The sequence below is a fragment of the Bos indicus x Bos taurus genome, chromosome 16 (genome assembly GCF_003369695.1).
Source record: "Bos indicus x Bos taurus breed Angus x Brahman F1 hybrid chromosome 16, Bos_hybrid_MaternalHap_v2.0, whole genome shotgun sequence".
NCBI lineage: Eukaryota > Metazoa > Chordata > Mammalia > Artiodactyla > Bovidae > Bos > Bos indicus x Bos taurus.
The window spans coordinates 66,364,852-66,385,013 of NC_040091.1; the positions used below are offsets into that span (position 1 = coordinate 66,364,852).

Sequence of the window (20,162 nt, forward strand, 5' to 3'; positions counted from 1 at the left end):
GTTGCTATCTTTCTCTCTCCTTTATGAACTCTTACTTAATCCATCTCTTAAATGTTAGGTCCCCTTATGTTTCATCCTTATTTCATTGCTCATTTTACTGTAGTCTCATCAGGTAACAAATTTAATTCCCAGAGGTTTAATTATCGTTTCCTATCAACTGGAGACTTTATAAAATCCATACCTGCCACCCAGATCTTTCTCCCAAGGTTCAGATTTCTATATACAATTGCTTGTTGGACATTTCTACCTGGAATTCTCACAAGCGTTTAGTCAGACTGAACAAACCATCTTCCCCTCCTGAATGTGCAGGTCTTTCCATATTTTCTCTTTGTTTTTCCTCAGGGCAATTTACCTAGGTTCATTCCCAAGCACGAAAATTGGAAGTTACCTTTGACTTTGGTTTCTTAGCCCCTTAAGTTCTATCATCAAGTCCTGACAGTTGGTTTTCTAAATCCTTCTTTAGTTGTCCCCTCCTCTCTGTTCCTTTCTCCACTGCTCTAGTTCAGATCAGATCAGATCAGATCAGTCGCTCAGTCATGTCCAACTCTTTGCGACCCCATGAATCGCAGCACGCCAGGCCTCCCTGTCCATCACCAACTCCCGGAGTTCACTCAGACTCACATCCATCGAGTCAGTGATGCCATCCAGCCATCTCATCCTCTGTCGTCCCCTTCTCCTCCTGCCCTCAATCCCTCCCAGCATCAGAGTCTTTTCCAATGAGTCAACTCTTCGTATGAGGTGGCCAAAGTACTGGAGTTTCAGCTTCAGCATCATTCCTTCCAAAGAAATCCCAGGGCTGATCTCCTTCAGAATGGACTGGTTGGATCTCCTTGCAGTCCAAGGAACTCTCAAGAGTCTTCTCCAACACACAGAGCAGGCCCTCATTATTATTATTATTTTTTTTTACAAAATAATATTTCTGCATATTCTCAGAATTGGATTAAAGTTTCAAACCTCATTCAAACTGTTTTTAATCACCAAGATGATAAATTTTTTAGACTTTTAGCAGTAATACTAGATGCCAGAACACATGGAACTATATCAAAATTTTGAGTGAATATAAATTAGAAATCTAGCGTTCTATTCACACTAACTCAAACAAATAGAATCAAAATGTCATACATTTTTTAGCTAGGCAAAATTTCATAATTTTTCTAAAAAATACATATTATACATACTATATATATGTATAGTATATATATATGTATATATATACACACACATATATACATGTATACATATATGTGTATATATATATGGCTTACCCAAGTGGCTCAGCAGTGAAAAGTCTGCCTGCCAATGTAGGAGATGTAAGAGACATGAGTTTAGTTCACTGGAGAAGGAAATGGCAACCCACTCCAGCATTCTTGCCTGGAAAATCTCATTGACAGGGGAATCTGGCGGGCTATAGTTCATGAGGTCACAAAAAGTCAGACATGACTGAGTGCGCGTACATGCTTACGAACACACACACACACACACACACACACACACACACGTATATGAAAGCTTTTTTGAAAAATACAAATCCCCAGGTATTGCTTTTTTTCCTCCAAAGCTCCAGATGTGTTTCTAATGAGCAACCATGTTTAAAAACAGCAGGACTATATGGTGATCTTCTACTTTTATCTAGTGTGTTTCACTTTTTCTATTTCACATTCAGTGCTCCTATTTCATCTAGTTTGTTTTCCAATTTCTCTGTCTCTGTCTTTTTTTTCTTTTGATGTTCTTTCTCATGCCTTTACCAAGCGTACTGGCAGATTCATGTTGATGTATGGCAAAACCAATACAATGTTGTAAAGTAATTAGCCTCCAATTAAAATAAATAAATTTAAATGTAAAAAAATAATAGAAAAAGAAAAGCTTTCATTATCTTTTATGGAACAAGTGTACCTATCATTCTCTTGCTTCTAAACTGACCCTTTTGAGTCCAAACTCTGTATATTTTCTATATTCTCTGTATATTTCCTGCTTGCTCCTCATTGTTTATGCTACTCTGCTCCCAATGTGCTCCGCTTCCTACTACTCTCCTTTCTTTCATCTTCTAACCAGTACCAGTTCTTTGAGGCTGACTTTGAAATCTGCCCCTTTAGGTGATCCCTGATGAAAGTCCTCTCACAGCCCCGCACCTTAGATTGGATTGGATACTCTGCGTCCTCCATATATCCTGTACCGCTGTTTCCATGGTTGTCCACACTGCAGTGTGTTAGGATTCCCTTTTATATGTCCTCTCCTCCTGCGCAGATAAAGAAGTTTCTGAGTCTGTTTCTTGGATTAAATTTTAAATCTTTTTCAGTATCTCCTATAATTGCTGGTGTTGATGGCGATGGCAGCCCTGAAGACGTCACTGTTATCCTTAACAGCCCCACATCTTTGGTCTGCGAAGCTTATTCATATCCCCCAGCCACCATCACCTGGTTTAAGAATGGAACTCCTTTAGAATCCAACCAAAATATCCGTATTCTTCCAGGTAACTAGCTTACTTCAGATACCCAAGATGCGTTTGTGCCACCTACTTGTATAAAAAACAGAATCATTGCTATTTTTATATAAACATTTACATTGTTCGTGGTGTTGTACTATTGCTATCTAATTTTTTAATTTTATCTCTAAATCTTGTAATCTAGGGTAGTAAAATTTCTTTTTGAAAGACCAATAAAGTAAATAAAAGGCAAATAAATAAATTCTACAGTGTGATTAATTGCTTAAATATAATGTGGAATACCAAAAAGGGTAGAAATTCACTTCTTGTTGAATTGAACCTTGAAGGTTAGTATTTAGATTGACAGAGTTTGTTATTCCTCATTAATACTTGGAAATATGTATGTATGAAAACAGAAAGCATTTAAAAGTATGATCACTAACTTTAAGAAATTTGTAGGGGTAATACATGTGGAAGGAAGTTCATTAACAATAGGAATCCATGGATAATCATGGGTTGTGAATAGTCATGTTGTGTAGTTGCCAAGTCATATCTGACTCTTTGCAACCTCGTGGACTATAGCCAACCAAGCTTCTCGGTCCATGGGGACTTCCTAAGTAAGAATACTGGAGTGGGCTTCCGTTTCCTTCTCCAGGGAATCTTCCCGTCCCAGGGATTGAACCTACATCTCTTGCATTGGCAGGCATTTACAGGATGATTTTTTATCAGTACTCATAGAGCATAATAAATGAGGTAGTGACAAGTTTTATAATAATGAAAAAAGGAATGGCCACCATAGGCTGAAGTGGTCATGAAATGGTTTGTCATAGCCAGAACTTGAAACAAACCTTCGAGAAAGTTATAGAACTTTGTTGGTTGGAAATGAGTTAGGGGAGATTTCAGATCCATCAGAATGACGAGTGTGGGAAAAGTACAAGGTAATAATGCCCTGTCTACATGCAGGCAATAATAAACATACTCCTTACCTCCCTCCTGAGTTAGACTGTGTTCACAGGTATATATGTCAGGGAGGAGGGCAGGCAGGACATAGATCAGAAAGGTACGTTGGAGTCTTGTTTTGAATGCCTAGATTTAAAAGTTTTGACTTTATACTTTAGTCAATTGAAAATCATTGAAGATTTTTAGGAAGAAAAATTATAATGAAAAACTGTGTTTAGGGACTTCACTGCTGGTCCAGTTGCTGACTCCTCAGTCCTAATGCAGGAGGCCCAGGTTCGATTCCTCCTTAGGGAACTAGATCCCACATGCTGCAACTTAGAGTTCACATGCAGCAAGTAAGAGCCAGCACAGCAAACAAATAAAAAAATTTAAATAAGTTGTTTTAGCAAAATCAGTCTTTACTGATAGGCCAGGTAGATGAGAGGAAGAAGATAACTAAGGCAGAAGACCTGTTTGTAAAGACACGTGTACACCCATGGCTGATTCATGTTGATGTATGGCAAAAACCACCACAATATTGTAAAGTAGTTAGCCTCCAATTAAAATAAATCAATTAATTTTAAAAATGCTAAAAAAAAAAATAAAAACCTTAGTTACAGTGTGTGCAAAGAGGCAGGGGAGGGTCAGAATGAGCATGAAGCGTCATTAGCACAGCAGACCACTGAGGACTTACCAATCTATGTTGTATTTTGTCCATCTGTATTGTTTTTTTTTTTGTCTATTGTAGAATCAGCATAGAGAAGAATAAATAGGTTAATAGTAAGACTTACCACAAGTAAAACTTGTGGTTTGTGCAAACCCCACTGCCAGTGTGACTTCAGAGATTCTCTGGTGTTCTGTTGCTTTTCAGGAGGCAGGACTCTGCAGATCCTAAATGCACAGGAGGACGATGCTGGGAGATACGCTTGTGTAGCCACTAATGAGGCAGGGGAGATGATAAAGCATTATGAAGTGAAGGTCTACAGTAAGTTCTGAAAGAACACTATGTTCCAAGTTTTCTCTAGGTTTTCTAACTTTTTCAATTCTGTTTTTCATTCTGGGTTCATAATTATATTCATCATTAAAGTTGATCGCTTATGCAACTCTCTTCATTAAGATGGAAGTTGAATTAAACATTGTGCCCATGACCTCAATTTCTTCAAGATGTGAAAAGCCCACTGAATCGGCTCACTGACATTTTGGAAAACTTGTCAGTAGCACTTTCTTAAGTTCCTCTATGTTTTTTCTTGTGAATTACCCTATTCTGAATTTTGCTGTGTAGAAGTACTTTCATGCTCAAAACTGTTCCTTAAATATACATACTCTATTCAGCAGCCTCAGATGAGTTTGTCAGTGACTTTGGGCTGATCCACTGTACACTGATTTATTAAAAAAAAAAAAAAAAAAAGAATAGTACTGTTAATAAGGAGTACAATCGCTTTTTTTTTTTTTAAAAGGAAAAGCATCTTTTTAATTATCTTTTGTTCATTGAATAATTCCCCTTAGGAACTAATAAAATGCATTTTATGGGTTATACTCGGCTGTGTTTGGGGACCCAGAACAAACTAAACTAACTGTTCTGTGAAGCATGTAACCTCACTGGCAGTATTATAGTGATGAGGGGAGAAAGAAAACTTTCTCCACATTCTCTGTCTGAACACTGCCGTTTCATAAAATGCTCAGTTGGGTCCTTGATGAAAGGAGAGCATAGCAAGTGCCTAAGTGATTTCCTTGTTTTCTTAAGTGGTTCTCGTTGTGATTTCCATGGCATTCTATTTTAAGAACTAATGTTGGGATCTCCCTGTCAGTCCAGTGGTTAAGACTCCACGCTTTCACTGCAGGGGGCACAGGTTCAACCCCTGGCCAGGGAACTAAGATCCCTCAGGCTATGTGGCATGACCAAAATAAAATAAGATTCAGTTCAGTTCAGTTCAGAGATTGTGCTAATGGTTGCACAACATTATAAAAATAATTAAAATAGAAAAAAACTCTGAAAAGTTAAAGAACTAATGTTTAATATTTTAATATTTGTGTTTATGCAGTTCCACCCATAATCAATAAAGGGGACCTCCTGGGGCCAGGTCTTTCCCCTAGAGAAGTGAAGATCAAAGTAAACAACACACTGACCTTGGAGTGTGAAGCCTATGCAATTCCTTCTGCATCTCTCAGCTGGTACAAGGATGGACAGGCCAGTCAAGTTTTTTTCTTTTGTTGATGGTTTTTTTATAGACTAAAATGGTCAATTAAATTAAAAAAATAAAACACTCAGACACAGGTGACTCAGAGAATCAATGTGACCTTAAAATTAAAACAATCCCATGTTCCTAGAGTATAAAATTGCAAAAACACACACAAAAATTGAACCATATTCAACAATTTTAATATTAATTTCATCACTAAAAAGTTTGAAGGACTGTTTTAACATACACTAGCAACTGTCTTTGAAAATCCAGCCACCTTCCCACTGGTGAATGATTTTTGTGCTCTGTGGTTTTTCAAACTGTGGAGAAGAAACACAAAAACAGTGCTGAGTCAGATTAGAATGATCAGTATAACACAGGTACTAAGCTGAAACTCCAGTACTTTGGCCACCTCATGCGACGAGTTGACTCATTGGAAAAGACCCTGATGCTGGGAGGGATTGTGGGCAGGAGGAGAAGGAGACGACAGAGGATGAGATGGCTGGATGGCATCACTGACTCGATGGACGTGAGTCTGAGTAAACTCCGGGAGTTGGTGATGGACAGGGAGGCCTGGCGTGCTGCGATTCATGGGGTCGCAAAGAGTCGGACACGACTGAGCGACTGAACTGAACTGAACTGAAGTTTATTCAGAACTTTCTCTAAACACTTCTAACTCTTTTTCAAAAGGGTAATATTGCTAACATTTCAAGATGAAGGAAAAAAGCTAAATATGATGATAAAGTGCCCAATACAGGTAACTAGGGCCATGGAAAGACACATCCTTCAATTATGTAATCTGACTTTCAGATGACACACTATTTCTCATTCAACTTACTTCTGTGCATGTTTTAAAAACATGTGCTAGTGTTTTAAGACCAAAATAGGGTTTTTTTTTAGCTGCTGTTAACACTCTACTTAATACAGATGTGACATAGCTAAGCTGATGTTTGTCCTGTTTTACACATAATCAACCAAATAGTGAGTCAAATTCCAATTGTAGATGTTCAGGTCAGAGTCATAATTTAAGATGCAGAAAGATATAGATTTATTTTTTCATATCACAGATGGATTTTGCAATCCTGGTGGCCAGAAAAAAAAATCATCTCTTATAAAATAAGCAAATTTCATCTGGAAGCTATTGCAAAAGGAAAAAATATGGAACTCCCACCAAGTTCTGTTTACAGTTTCTTTTCTGACTACAAACACACTTTATGAACAATATCAATTCTATATGAGTTTGCTTGGAATCAAATAATTCCTTTCTCTTTTGAAATGTTATTATTTTATTTTTAATTTTACCTAAAACCTTTTCATTCCTTGCATTTTATACACATGCAGACATATATACACATAAAAATTTGACAAAATCTTGCATTTTACTAGGAATAGCGAAGTTTTTCTTAAGTTTCATAATGAACAGTTAAACTGGTTTCACATCCAGACTGAAATTGATCCTATTAAGATGCTTTAGTTAAACTGCTAAATTTTTCAGGATTTGCAATTGGTCCCCTAAAATGTATACAAAAAATACTGGTTTTGGTTTATCTTCCATATCATTCCTTCTGCTAGTTCATTTCTCAGATAAGCAACAGTGCTTGAAGAAAACAGTGTTTTTGAGAAAAGCCACCAACAATATCAGCAGCATTAACCACTATAAGTTTTGATAGAATCTATGTATTTGTTTATTCATGCTCTGAAATTTTTCTTTGACATGGAAAGTTTAAATTATACTATTTTTATATGTGATGTTAATAATGGTTCATTGCATCCCAAATTATTTATTAAGCATATAGTATTTGCCAAATACTATTTCAGATCCAGGTGATACCACTATGAAGGAAAGGAGACAAAAAAAAAAAATCTTTGCTTTTGTGGAGTTTATGGGGTGGGGAGGAAACTAAACAAAAAAGTAAGCACACAGTGCTTAAGGGTGAATGTTACAGAGAAAATTCAGAGAGAATAGGAAGTATGAGGAGTATGATCTCCTATTTATCTAGGGAAGACCTCACTGAGAAGGTGATATTTAAGCTGAACTCAAAGAAACTAAACTGAAGGAAGCAGACATAAGATATCTGAGAGGAAAATATTCTAGAGACTGGCAAGGGACAGAGGGCCTGAGGCATTTGGCTGCAGTGCAGCGATCAATGGAGACACAAAGGAAGGTGAGAGCAAAAGATTAACGGAGGGTCGGATCATACTAAGAGCTAAGGTGGCACAGTGGTACAGAATCTGCCTGGGGAGGGGGGTTCGGGATTGGGAACACGTGTACACCCGTGGCGGATTCATGTTGATGTATGGCAAACCCAATACAATCTTGTAAAGTAATTAGCCTCTAATTAAAATAAATAAATTTCAATTAAAAAATAAAAGAAGAAGAATCTGCCTGTCTGTGCAGGAGATGCAGGTTCAGGCCCTGGGTTGGGAAGATCCCTTGGAGAAGGAAATTGCAGCCCAACTCCGGTATTATTGCCTGGAGAATCCCATGGACAGAGGAGCCTGATGGGCTACAGTCCACGGGGTCGCAAAGAGGCAGACAGGACTGAGCAACAGCACACAGATTATAATGCTTACAGATCTATTGGCCTTATACTGATGGAAAGCCTCTGGAGAATTTTGAACACAGGAGTGAAATGAACTGACTTAAAAGATTTTTTAAAAATTGCATTGGCTTCTTTACTGGTTGAAGAAAGAGGAAGTCCAGAAATGAATCTATTGCCATTGTCCAAGAGATAGAAGTTGGTTGCTTGGATGAAGTGATAGCAGGATGTGAGGGAAAGAGATAAGTCACAAGCTTTGCATGAGATCTATGGGAGAGTGAGATTAGGTGCAAAGAGAAGAGGTCCGAGGATTTAAGCCCTGGGGGAGCTCCTCCATTTTGAGGTTGTGTGGCAGGGAGTGAAGTGTCCCAAAAGATAAGGAAATAGAGTTGTCAAAATTAAGACAAGTTAAACTGTTAAATACCCCTGATCAAGTAAAATAAAGCCTAAGAAACTGACCAGTAAATTGAGCCACATGGATGTCACTGATGACCTTGACAATATCATTTCAGGCAAGTAGAAATGATAAAAGTCTTATTGCAGGATTCAAGAAGAGATGGAGAGAAATGGAGACAGAAAATGTAGAAAACTTTTTAAAGTCACTGGCTATAAAAGAGAATAGAAAAATATGGAGTTAGGCTGCAGTCTAATGAAGTGTTTTTAATGCAGAAATTATACAGTTGTATGCTGACTGAAATCATGCAGTGGGCACAAAGCAACTGATGATGACGCACGTGAGAGAGGACAGTTACTGGCGTAGACCCAGGGATGTAGAGAATGGACAGAGACTGGTATCAATCAAGGTTAGGGTTTTGCTAGGCAAATAAAATAAAGGGAGAAGGTGAAAGGAGTTGATTTTTTTTTAATGCAAGTTTATGCAAGGAGTGAGTGCCATAATAGACCTTCTCTGAATCAGGAGGAGAGTGAGTGATCGTGAAAAGATTGCAAGTTCAGTGAATTTTGGGTCCTCCTGTGGCAACAAAAAATTATGGGAGTTGGGATGCTATAGCAAATGAGTTAGAAAGTTAAGAGGTGGTGGTCAGAAGGTGAGAACTTGAAACTGAGATTATGAAGAGGTGTGATTATTGATAATTATCAAGTTCTAGGTATAACTCTCCTATTGAGTGACTGAGAGAGGGTTGGGACCAAAAAAATTAAAAAGATTAAAGGAGCTGAGAGCACAAAGCATTTGGATGGCTGTCTATGTGGGCTTTGAAACCACCAAGAATTATGAGAAAAATCATTGGAAGGAGTAACAGTGAGCCAAGAACTAAAATTTTCAAGAAATAAGAGGGAATTTAGTATATACAGAATGTTTAAAAGATGAGAAATGTCCTATTAAATGTAGCTAATGTTATCAATAAACCCTCATAATATAAATATCTCAAGGTTAAATTTTTTCATTTATTAAGTAAAGATGTTTCTGAATGAGCAATAGTGATTTTTAAATCTAATCAGGCTATGCTAATGTCTTCAATCTTTCTTTAAAAAACTCTAGATTTGCTATAAAATAATAAGAGATGCTTCACTACAGTGTGGGATCAGCTGAAGTCATTTTTTTTTCCAACATAGATATGATACCTTAAGAACATTTTTCATCATAAATAGTTTATAAATGCACCACCCAGAAATACCTAGCACAGATATATACTACATGAACTACAATTTTCAATAAATAAAGACATGATTGCTCAAAAACAATCAGCTTACTCAAAGTAAATTAAGTTATTGTTGTCTTGAGTATTTCTATTTGACCTACATTTTAATTTTTGTTAAAGAATCATAAAAACTCTCAACTGCATGGCCCCCTAGAGGATTTATTGGAGTACTTAATGATAACATTATTATAATTGAATTACAGCCCCTTAAATCAGATGATCATGTTACCATTGCTGCGGGTGGACACACACTTCAAATCAAGGAGGCTCAAATATCTGACACTGGACGATACACGTGTGTAGCATCTAATGTTGCAGGTGAAGATGAGCTGGATTTTGATGTGAATATACAAGGTAATACTAATATGCTTAGTAAATGTAATTTCATTTGTATGATTTGGCAGAGCAATGACAAAGAGATTTGCCTTGGTTTGCTTTAGTATTTTTTTTCTGTTGATAATAATATAAATTCATTATTGAAAACTTAGTCTCAAAAAAATAACAAAGCAGAAAATAATCCTGTCATTCAGGGTTACTTCTGTTATTTTTGTGTGTTTCCTTTTGATATATTTTTGTAAATCTGTATGTTATTTATAAATTGGAATCACCCAATACATACTTCTCTGTTACATTAGCTTTCCCCTAATGTTATGTTGTAAAGTTTATCAGAATGCCAAAGTAACATTATATCAGATTTTAAAGTAGTAAGACTTGGAATCTGATGACTTAGGCTCCTTCAAGCTTTGTGACTTGGTGGGTTACCTACATATTTTAAGCCTCTTTTTCTTCACTTTTAAAATTAACGCCTTGTAGAATTGTGAATACTAAATAAGATAAATTATTTTCTTAGTTCATGGTTCTCACCCAGAAAACTTTGAGAATGTCTCTTTATTTTTGTTAATACAATTTTTAATCTTGGCTACATAACTTCTTTGGCTTTCTTAATAAGACAAATCATTGGGAAATGCTCTATTGAGCCAATATTTTTTAATGGTTTCTTGAAATTAGTTTTCCCTGCTATGATCATATTCTTTAGCCATGTTTATTATATTAAGAGTAGGTCCTTCCTAAGAGCAGGACAATCTATCTTCTAAGTGCTAGATCCTTTGAACAGGAATGGCAAGCAGAACATGAGCACAACATTCTGAGCTCCATACTCTTGCTTTTTCACTGGAGAACCGGCTCTGACTTTGGTCTGCTACTTTTTATTTTAGCTATGGGCCGAGTTGGTAGGTGTATAAGTACTTGAAAATATTTTCACATTGTCTAATTTATTACATGTACAAATCGCTCTTGTGAAAATACGAGCCAAGCTCTTTCTTTAATGGATTGACACTGTCATTTCCATGAGTCCAAAATTTCATGTCTTTCCTCCGTAGTTCCTCCAAGTTTCCAGAAGCTCTGGGAAATAGGAAACAGGGTGGATACTGGCAGGAGAGGTGAAGCCAAGGACGTGATCATCAACAATCCCATTTCTCTCTATTGTGAGACTAACGCTGCTCCCGCGCCTACACTGACATGGTATAAAGATGGCCACCCTCTCACCTCAAGTGAGAGAGTACTGATTTTGCCAGGTAAACACTGCTAGGAAGAGGGTGAAAATCTGAATCTCTGTCAGATGTACTTTTCATTTATTGAAGTGAAGTGAAAGTCACCCAGTCGTGTCCGACTCTTTGTGACCCCATGGACTATACAGTCCATAGAATTCTCCAGGCCAGAATACTGGAGTGGGGAGCCTTGCCTTTCTCCATAAGACCAGTCGAATTGATTGATTTTATGGCCACTGGTATCTATGTACCTTCAAGCTAGGAGAGTCTAGGCTGAAAATTTGACGTAGGATAGAACACCTTTAATTATCAGATATACTATGGAATCATTCTATCAAGGTAAAGTCTTTGGCTCCAAGTGCCTCCATTTTTCTATATAGTGTGATGAAATAATCAGCTCTGTTTCTGTACATTATTAATGATAAATTCTAAAGTATATTTGCAAATAGTTACTACTCAGTTATTAAATGCACTTCTCATAAATCAATCATAAAGATTATTAGTTTAAGATATTTCAGTTATTACATGGTTTATGATGGAAAAAGAGATGTTTAAATTGTGGAATAATAATATTTTCAAGGCTTCTATTTACTTTTAGCAAACATTCAAATAGGCTTGTCAAAATTTATCAAACTATACATTTAAAGTCCAGTGCCCTCCATTGTATGTAAACATTATCTCAAATAAAAGAATCTTGGAGTAAAAAAAAGAGACTAAATAGAAATGATGACCAGATATACTATGTGATCCTATATTGGATCTGAGCTTAGGAAAAAAATAGATATAAAAGATAGTATAATAATAATGAAATTTGAATATAGACTCTGGTTCAATAGTAGTTTTTTTCTTGATTCTACATATTGATCATTATACTATCATTCAGTTCAGTTCAATCGCTCAGTCGTGTCCGACTCTTTGCAACCCCATGAACCACAGCATGCCAGGCCTTCCTGTCCATCCACCAACTCCCAGAGTCCACCCAAACCCATGTCCATCGAGTCAGTGATGCCATCCAACCATCTCATCTTCTGTCGTCCCCTTCTCCTCCTGCCCTCAATCTTTCCCAGCATCAGGGGCTTTTCAATGAGTCAGCTCTTCGCATCAGATGGCCAAAGTATGGGAGTTTCAGCTTCAACAACAGTCCTTCCAATGAACACACAGGACAGTTCTCCTTTAGGATGGACTGGGTGGATCTCCTTGCAGTCCAAGGGACTTTCAAGAGTCTTCTCCAACACCACAGTTCAAAAACATCAATTCTTTGTCACTCAGCTTTCTTCACAGTCCAACTCTCACATCCATACATGACCCCTGGAAAAACCATAGCCTTGACTAGATGGACCTTTGTTGGCAAAGTAATGTCTCTTCTTTTTAATATGCTGTCTAGGTTGGTCATAACTTTCTTTCCAAGGAGTAAGCGTCTTTTAGTTTCATGGGTGCAATCACCATCTGCACTATTTTGGAGCCCAGAAAAATAAAATCAGCCACTGTTTCCACTGTTTCCCCATCTATTTGCCATGAAGTGATGGGACTGGATGCTATCATTATATAGGGATTATCCTTGTTTTATGAAATCGAGATTTGTGAGTATTTAGGGGTAAAGGGGAAACATGTTAACAATTTGCTCTCAAATTTTATATATATATATGTAATCTTTTTCTAAATCATTTGAGAGTATTATATATTTATATATATATAAATAAAACTTAATATGTACATATATATGACAGAACTCAAACTAATGTATTGAAATATAAATACTTGATAAATATAGATAAAATTTTATATAAATATTGTGACTTTTCTCTGTTTGAAATTACACCATCATGAAAAGTTTGAAAATATATTATTCTTTGAAAATCATATGTATAATGGTATACTTTATACCTTTTATATCCTTGGCTATTATTTGCTCAAATCAGTCCTTGTCTCCAACAGTGTAAACTTCTTTTGTTGTTGTTGTTTGTTATCCTTTAGTCAGTATGTCATGTCTGACTCTTGGTGACCTGCTGGGCTCCTCTCACATGTGTTTAGAATTTTATGTAAAAGCAAGAAGTCACCACATAACAGCATTCCACATGGAACAAGAGCAGGGCATAGAGCAACATTCCTCCCTTGAGGAAAATCTACGCAAGCTCTTTAGTTCTCAGGAGGTCTCATTTATATGCTGGGTCACTTTTCAGTAATGCACTGTTTGGTATAAATGTGGTATGTGGGGTTAACACTGGAACACTGGATGAAGAGCCTTAAAAGAAAATGTAAGGAAGTCATTAGACCTGAAAAGTTATATCTCTGTTTATGACCACTTTCACTCTAAGATTTAGAGAAGTAAACATATGTATTGGGATCTGTTTTCAGGAGGGCGAGTGTTACAAATTCCTCGGGCTAAAGTAGAAGATGCTGGGAGATACATGTGTGTGGCTGTGAACGAGGCTGGAGAAGATTCCCTTCAGTATGACATTCGTGTACTCTGTGAGTTTGTTTCTTTTGTGTTTATGATGCATTCTTTCACTCAAAAGTCTTTTGAGGGACTAATGTTTGCATGATGTCACACTCAGCATTTTAGAGACATAATCAGAAACTGATAATTCTCCCAGGGAATTGTCGTATACAAATTGAGAGCACCTTAGTTAGTACGCCTGAACTATCAAATAAGAAACTGGCTTAAATTTTTAAAAAGAGAGAGAGAGAGAATCACTGATCCATGAACCTGAAAACTACCAGGCAGCAATCATGTCTAACTTCTGTGACTCAGAAGAGATCCACTGAACTTTATCTTGGCTTGCTTTTCTTTCCCAGTATTTATAACTGAAATCCTAAAATTGGATCTCCGTGGCTTTAATTGGCCAAACGTGAGTCACATATCCATATCTGAACCAATTACAGAGGCCAAGAGGCCTCACTGCTAAGGCATAATTTATATGTCCACCCTTGGAACACAGACATGTTATGAATGCATGGACTGAGAGTAGAAGTATTGTACCTTTAAGGGAAAAGAGAGGGGGTGGTAGTAGAAGCAGGAAAAAAGTAGATGTTTTCATTAGAAGGAGATAAGCTAGAGAAGTAGCAGTGGGAATGTATAGGAATCAGTTGGTATGAAAGTTTTTATAGAGGAAGTGATTAGGTTATATGAAGCGGTAGGCACTTATCCGAGAGTATAAGATGAAACAGATTTTTGTCCTGTGTGATTGAGAAAATTATAAAAAGAGTAATAAAAATAGAAGATTTAGGGAAACAACATGACTTGAGAAGAATGAAATCAGTGTTGTTTTGGATATGTCGAATTTAGCATGGTACCAAGATACTCAGGAAGATGTTGAAAGAGACATTGGAAATATGGAACTACAACACAGGAGGGAGATTTGAACTAAGAATATAGGTTTGAAAGTTGTACACAAACAAGTGATATTCAGAGGCATGAGATTTTTCAACAGAAAATGTTATAGAGTAGAAGATCAAGAAGATCATTGTAGCATCATTTACAAGTAGGAGACAAGACAAAGAAAGTAAATTAGAGGAGGAACAATCTGAGGAGTTTATGTAACCTATGAAATCATAGAATCCAAGGCATAGAAAATGTTATCAAGAAGTGGGTTTAGTATGGAATGCTAAAGCAAATTTCAGTTCAGTTCAGTTGCTCAGTCATGTCTGACTCTGCGACCCCATGGACTGCAGCACGCCAGGCTTCCCTGTCCATCACCCACTCCCGGAGATGTACAAACTCATGTCCATCAAGTCAGTGATACCATTCAACCATCTCATCCTCTGTCGTCCCCTTCTCCTCCTGCCTTCAATCTTTCCCAGCATCAGGGTCTTTCCCAATGAGTCAGTTCTTTGCATCAGGTGACCAGAGTATTGGAGATTCAGCTTCAGCATCAGTCCTTCCAATGAGTATTCAGGACTGATTTCCTTTACGATGGACTGGTTTGAACTCCTTGCATTCCAAGGGACTGTCAAGAGTCTTCTCCAACACCACAGTTGCAAAGCATCAATTCTAAGGTGCTCAGCTTTCTTTATAGTCCAACTCTCACATTCATACATGACCACAGGATAAACCATAGCTTTGACTAGACGGACCTTTGTCAGCAAAGTAATATCTCTGCATTTTAATATGCTGTCTAGGTTGGTCATAACTTTTCTTTCAAGGAGTAGGTGTCTTTTTATTTAATGGCTACAGTCACCATCTGGAGTGATTTTGGAGCCCAAGAAAAGAAAATCTGTCACTCTTTCCCCATCTGTTTGCCATGAAGTGATGGGACCGAATGCCAACGTTCAGTTTTCTGAACGTTGAGTTTTAAGCCAGCTTTTTCACTCTCCTCTTTCACTTTCACCAAGAGGCTCTTTAGTCCTTCTTCGCTTTCTGCCACAAGGGTGATGTCCCCTATGTATCTTAGGTTATTATTTCTCTCAGCAATCTTGATTCCAGCTTGTGCTTCATCCAGCCCAGCATTTCACACGATCTACTCTGCATATAAGTTAAATAAACAGAGTGACAGTATACAGCCTTGATGTACTCCTTTCCCAATTTGGAAACAGTTCATTGTTCCATGTAGGGTTCTAACTGTTGCTTCTTAATCTGCATACAGATTTCTCAAGAGGTGGTCTGGTATTCCCATCTGTTTAAGAATTTTCCATAGTTTGTTGTGATCCATACAGTCAAAGGCTTTGGTGTAGTCAGTAAAGCAGAAATAGATGTTTTTTCTGGAACTGTCTTGTTTTTTCAGTGATCCAATGGATGTTGGCAATTTGATCTCTGGCTCTTCTGCCTCTTCTAAATCCAGCTCGAACAACTGGAAGTTCTTGGTTCATATACTGTTGAATCCTAGCTTGGAGAATTTTGAGCATTACTTTGCTAGCATGTGAGTTGAGTTCAATTGTGAGGTAGTTTGAACTTTCTTTGGCATTGCCTTTCTTTGTGATTGGAATGAAAACTGACCTTTTCCAGTCCTGTGGCCATTGCTGAGTTTTCCAAATTTGCTGGCATATTGAGTGCAGCACTTTCACAGAATCATCTTTAAAGGTTTGAAATAGCTCAGCTGGAATTCCCAGGAGCTCACTGTGGCTCAGATCATGAACTCCTTATTGAAAAATTTGGACTTAAATTGAAGAAAGTAGGGAAAACCACTACACCTTTGATACAGGTATGACCTAAATCAAATCCCTTACACTTATACAGTGGAAGTGACAAATAGATTCAAGGGATTAGATCTGATAGACAGAGTGCCTGAAGAACTATGGATGGAGGTTTGTGACATTGTACAGGAAGCAGGGATCAAGACCATCCCCAATAAAAAGACATACAAAATGCAAAATGGTTGTCTGAGGAGGCCTTACAAATAGCTGAGAAAAGACGAGAACCTGAAGGCAAAGGAAAAGAGATATATACCCATTTGAATGCAGAGTTCCAAATAATAGCAAGTAGAGATAAGAAAGCCTTCCTAAGTGATCAGTGCAGAGAGATAGAGGAAAACAATAGAATGGGAAAGACTAGAGATCTCTTCCAGAAAATTAGAGATACCAAGGGAAATTTTCATGCAAAGATGGGCACAATTAAGCACAGAAATGGTATGGACCTAACAGAAGCAGAAAATATTAAGAAGAGGTGGCAAGAATACACAGAAAAACTGTATAAAAAAGATCTTCATGACCCAGATAACCATGATGTTGTGATCACTCCCCTAGAGCCAGACATCCTGGAGTACAAAGTCAAGTGGGCTTTAGGAAGCATCACTATGAACAAAGCAAATTTAAGGAAATGAAAACTAAAAAAGGTCATTTGGCTTTGAAACTAAAAAATCATTGGTGAAATTCAAAAGATCAATTTTTTTTTTTAGTATGGTGTGGTACTCAACCACAGAACAGAAGGATATATACTGAGCAAATATAGAAAAGGAAACAAATATAGACTACACTTAGGAGATTTTGAAGAGGCAGGAAGACATGAAATTGAGTTGTAGGATAACAGCTTGTTTGAAATAATACCTTTAAGAGAGTTTTGAACTTGCTTATAGTTCAAGGAAAATGCTCCAACAGACAGGGACAGGTTAAAGTTTCTCGTGTGTGTGCAGATGGGAGGAAGGGACAAGATTGATGGAGCAAGTCTTAGAATAGGTGAAAAATGCAGTCAGGAAACCAAGAGGGGTCAACTAGGGTTCACTACCTTCCATGGTAGTGAACTGCCATCCCTTGAGATGGTGAGAAGGGATATGTGGGAACACATGTCAAATGTATTTAGTCCTTTCCTTAAGTATGAGAATAAGAGAAACAGTGGTTGGGTGGTATTTTGGGCCCATGGGAAACAGAGAACATTAGACATTTCCACCATGGGGAGGGGTGTGATAGACAGTCAAACATTGAAGTTGGAGCTACTTGGCTTCATCATTGCTTTCTACACCCACCCTCATCAACCTGGGATCAGAGATTAAAAAAAAAAAATTATAATGTGACCTAAGGGTGGGGAGGGGAGTCTGTGAGGGTGGTGCAGAAAGTTAATAATCAGTGTTAACCTAAATGGGAAGCAAACTTTGGAAGTCCAGGATAGGTGGGGAAGAAAAAAATAAACCCAAATTCACATAATTTTTATCAGCACCCTAATTTATTAATGTAAAATGTTACATCAGGATCATGGATTCTTCTTCAACTTTTGCTTCTTTCTTATCCCAAACTTTTAAAAATTGTCATAAAGCTAGAATAATTTAGAAAGGACTTTGCTTCCTGTCTTTTCTCTTTGTTTCAATCACTTATTAGTGCCACCAGTTATCAAGGGAGCAAATGGTGATCTCCCTGAAGAGGTCACCGTGCTGGTGAACAAGAGTGTGACGATGGAGTGTTCATCCAGTGGCAGTCCCACACCACGGAGTTCCTGGCAAAAAGATGGGCAGCCCTTGCTAGAAGATGAGCGTCATACATTTCTATCTAATGGGAGAATTCTTCAGGTAACAGTAAACAATCTAATTTTAAAATAGCTATTTGACTTTGTATTTTATAATCACTGACTTTTTGCTTTTAAAAATAATTTGTACTGGTTTATAAATATTTGTGGACTTCCCTGGTAGCTCAGCTGGTAAAGAATCTGCCTGCAATGCAGGAGACCCCGGTTCAATTCCTGGGTCAGGAAGATCCCCTGGAGAAGGGATAGGCTACCCACTCCAGTATTCTTGCCTGGAGAATCCCATGGACAGAGGAGCCTGGTGGGCTTCAGTCCCCATTTATGAAAAAAACACATCATAAAAAGCATATAAAATACAATTATTCTTCCTCATTCTTTTCTCATTGTCACTGGTGACGACTGTTAACAGTTTTATGTGAATATTTCCAGAATTCATCTGTACATTCAACACACATACACCTAAATTTACTGTAATATGGCCTCTGTGTTAAAAATAAAATTATAAGTGAATTATTATAATCTTTTTATTGTATATTTCTGTTGATAATATTCTAGATGGTATAAAGTTCTGTGTAGATTAAAATTTGTCCTCTGTTGGCAAAGAGTTGATAATAATGGAAACCATACAAATATCCTGAATTACTATGCACTAATGGGTATGTCTTATTTTTTTCAAGTGTCCTAAAAGAAAGATAGGTACTTGTAGAAATAACACCAACTCTTTTGTTAGGACACAACTTAAATTATTTCTCGAACACATTAATGATGTTCTGTAGGCCCAAGAATTTAAGCATCAAGGAATCCAACCCAGAACATATCTCATGGAGTTATTAAAAAAAAAAAAAGTATGCGATTCACTGCTTATAAATAATCTTGAATTCTCTAAGTATCTTCTAAACATCATGACTTTTTCTATTTGATGCACGTACAACCTCTAACTAAATGCTTAAATATTTCTGTTGGCTAGAGCTAAAAGATATGTAGATCGATAGAAATGTCTGCATAATTTAAAAACATAGCTACTATATTAACTCTTTGCTATGTAAAACAAACCACTTCGAACAGCTTAAAACAATAGGGATTTATTCAGCTCACAAGCCTTCTGGTTGAATGGGTGATTTCTGGTTTGGGCAAGGCTTACTCAAGTGTCTACATACTATGGGTTGAATTTAGTGGCTCTGCTGATCTTAGCTGGGCTCTGGCACGTTTCTGGGGCCTCAGTTGCAATAACTAGGATGACCCTTCCCATGTGATCTCTCACCTTCCAGCCAGCTAATCCTGGTTTCCTCACAGAGTGGTGGCAGGCTTCCAGATGAGTGAGGGGAAGCGCACAAGGCCTAGGTTTGAAATAGAACACTGTCACATCCATCACACTCTGCTGGTCAAAGCTGGTCACAAGGCCAACACAAATTCTACATCTTTATCCTACTTCCTGATGGGAGGAATTTCCAGTGATGTAGTCACATGGGCAGGGATATAGATGGGGAAGTGGGAGAAGGACTTCGGACTTTTCTTAGTCAATATGCCAGTATGTACAAAATTGCCTTTTCTGATTAGAAATCTTTATAAATATTTATTTAACTGACCTCATAAAAACCAGCATCAGCCATGCTACATACAAAAATTCTTTATTATGTTTATCTGGTATTAACTAGGAAGAATATGGATTGTTTATTCTTAAAATTGACAAGTTGCTTTCTAAAAAGTTTTAGTTGAAATTGCTTCATTTTTCCCTTTAGGTTCTAAATAGTCAAATAACAGATATCGGCAGATATGTGTGCGTTGCTGAGAACACAGCTGGAAGTGCCAAAAAATATTTTAACTTCAATGTTCATGGTAAGAGCTCAGTTCCAAAAACATCTGTTACAGTATGCTTGAAAAGGCAGGAAAACTGTGTTTTAGATTATGTAGGCTTATTTCCTATTTTTTAACTTGAACATGTGAGGAGCCAGCATTCATTCAATCTTTCCCCTTCTTTCTTTCTTACCAC

General features: G+C 37.3%; 1 protein-coding gene across 4 annotated transcripts in view; it reads left to right on the forward strand.

Annotated features, from left to right (window-relative positions):
- Positions 1–20,162, forward strand: part of HMCN1 (hemicentin 1) — a 537,282-nt gene that overhangs the window by 383,561 nt on the left and 133,559 nt on the right. For all 4 annotated transcript variants that reach the window (XM_027565583.1, XM_027565584.1, XM_027565586.1 and 1 more), the window contains 8 exons: positions 2,297–2,470; positions 4,233–4,346; positions 5,404–5,549; positions 9,943–10,093; positions 11,119–11,313; positions 13,642–13,755; positions 18,031–18,218; positions 19,912–20,008. In XM_027565583.1, the coding sequence (XP_027421384.1) occupies positions 2,297–2,470; positions 4,233–4,346; positions 5,404–5,549; positions 9,943–10,093; positions 11,119–11,313; positions 13,642–13,755; positions 18,031–18,218; positions 19,912–20,008 (1,179 nt within the window). The remainder of the gene's footprint in view (positions 1–2,296; positions 2,471–4,232; positions 4,347–5,403; positions 5,550–9,942; positions 10,094–11,118; positions 11,314–13,641; positions 13,756–18,030; positions 18,219–19,911; positions 20,009–20,162) is intronic.